Source organism: Macrobrachium nipponense, chromosome 19 (assembly GCF_015104395.2).
Source record: "Macrobrachium nipponense isolate FS-2020 chromosome 19, ASM1510439v2, whole genome shotgun sequence".
Taxonomy (NCBI): Eukaryota; Metazoa; Arthropoda; class Malacostraca; order Decapoda; family Palaemonidae; genus Macrobrachium; species Macrobrachium nipponense.
The window spans coordinates 38,640,198-38,642,068 of NC_061088.1; the positions used below are offsets into that span (position 1 = coordinate 38,640,198).

At 41.7% G+C, this 1,871-nt stretch overlaps 1 protein-coding gene across 1 annotated transcript in view; it reads left to right on the plus strand.

Annotated features, from left to right (window-relative positions):
* Positions 1-1,611, plus strand: part of LOC135216349 (uncharacterized) — a 38,344-nt gene extending 36,733 nt beyond the window's left edge. The window contains exon 2 of the mRNA XM_064251581.1: positions 378-1,611. Within this exon, the coding sequence (XP_064107651.1) occupies positions 819-1,562 (744 nt within the window). The 5' untranslated portion in view covers positions 378-818 and the 3' untranslated portion in view covers positions 1,563-1,611. The remainder of the gene's footprint in view (positions 1-377) is intronic.
* Positions 1,612-1,871: the final 260 nt, after the last annotated feature.

Below are 1,871 nucleotides of genomic sequence, written 5' to 3' on the forward strand. Positions count from 1 at the left end.
TAAAAGGTAAGGTCATTCCGCATTGAATGAATTACTTGAGTGTAACGTCTACTTCATTTTCTTGGGGCAAATTTACTCGTGTTCACGAGTGGAACTTTTTTAAAGATTGCTCAGCTCAGCTGGCTAATGACATTTTGGAAATTTTCCCTGCAGTGTGTCCGCACTTTGAGGTAATGATCATCATGACTTCATGATAACCCTAGCCAAAGAAGACACTTGATTGATTATCTGTACCATTATAATGCAGCCAAGTAAGATGTGATTCCATTTTAATGTGGTGACAGCATAAAAGGTTTATCGGTAAAGTTTATTTTCTTTTTGATTTGGAATATTTTAATTATTCATATTCAGCAGATTGACTTTCCTTTTCTCGACAGGTTATCACATTAAGTTATCTGAGGGCTGGGCATTTCCTGAGAAGTCCTCACGACAACGAAACCTCTGAGCCTCCATCTCTTGATCAATGCTATGTTTTAAACTCTGAAATAAGCAGCGCATCAAAATATAGTGCTTGTGGCCAAGAACTGCTCAATTGCTTGGACTGAAACATTGTTTTTAGCAATTCTCACTACTAGAGTTTTACATTTGGTTCCAGTTCAGCAGTTTTAACACACGATCTGTAATTTGAATAGTTCACCATTGGACGATAGTGGTAACATTTTTTTACTATAGTTATCTGAGCAGATCCTAAGACTGTCTTTACAAAATACATACACAATCGAAGGCAAAATCAAGAAAATAAGAGAACAGTGAGTGAGGTACCATAGACTGAAACCCTGATCTGCCTGACACAGCTTAAAGGCTAATATTCTGGAGAGATGGGGTACCGATGCAAAAGATGCAAAAAGTGTGAAAGATGCGAGGATGGAGACGAAGATGAAAGATGCACATGTAGGTGTAATGAGGAATGGTGCTGTACATGTGCATGCAACGTAGGATCAGACTGCGATGTCATCCAGAAAGCTGGTGCCATCGGTTTGGGTACTGCTGCAGCAATTGGTGGCATTGGACTTACAGTTATGACAGGAGGTCTCGCCCTTCCGTTGCTCGGAGGTGTTGTGGCAGGGGCTGGCATCAGTTCGGCCATCAACGGGACGGTCAAGACTGCCAAAGGAGAGAAGATCAGTGGCTCGGAGTACCTGACTGATGTAGCAATTGGTGGCGCGACAGGGGTTATTGGAGGCGTCGGTGGCAAAGTGACGGAGGGCGTAGCGAGAGCAGCTGTCACAAACGTTGCGAGAGAGACGTGCAAGCGAGGAGCCATTAAGCTTGGGGTGAGGGCCGTTGGCGGAGCTGCCACGGGATTAGCCAGCACTGCCGTCGGCGAGGTTGGGAATTGTGTGAAAGGAAAGAAGTGGACAGATTACGGCAATGATCCAGAATCCTGGGGCGCGGGAATGGTACTGGGCATCGGAGGTGGCACCGTCTCTCACATAACCTCAAACACGTGTAAGCTTATGCCCCATCGGGAAGGAAAGGAATGTGTCAAATTTCTTCATAAGACTGCCTGGTCAACACAAAAAGCAGCAGTCAGTATTGACAAGAAATTAAGGAAGAAGTAGACGGAAAATGAGTTGTTCCTGTGTTTGTTTGTTTTGTGCCTTGAGGGACTGACATCAATCGACAATCATGAAACTATTTTTAGAAACCTTACAATGGCATGAACAAAATTTAATAAAGATATATAATAAAAAATGGTATATTGACTTCAGTTTAAATGGTTAGATAATATATATTCCGAAAGATTACAATGAGCTTAGAATTGCAAATTAATGTAATTAAGGAATTTTGTAATGACGTCAGTTGAGAAAATTTTGGGAAATAAAATATAACCTGAAAATCGTATAGGAATAAAATTAGGAAATGTTACT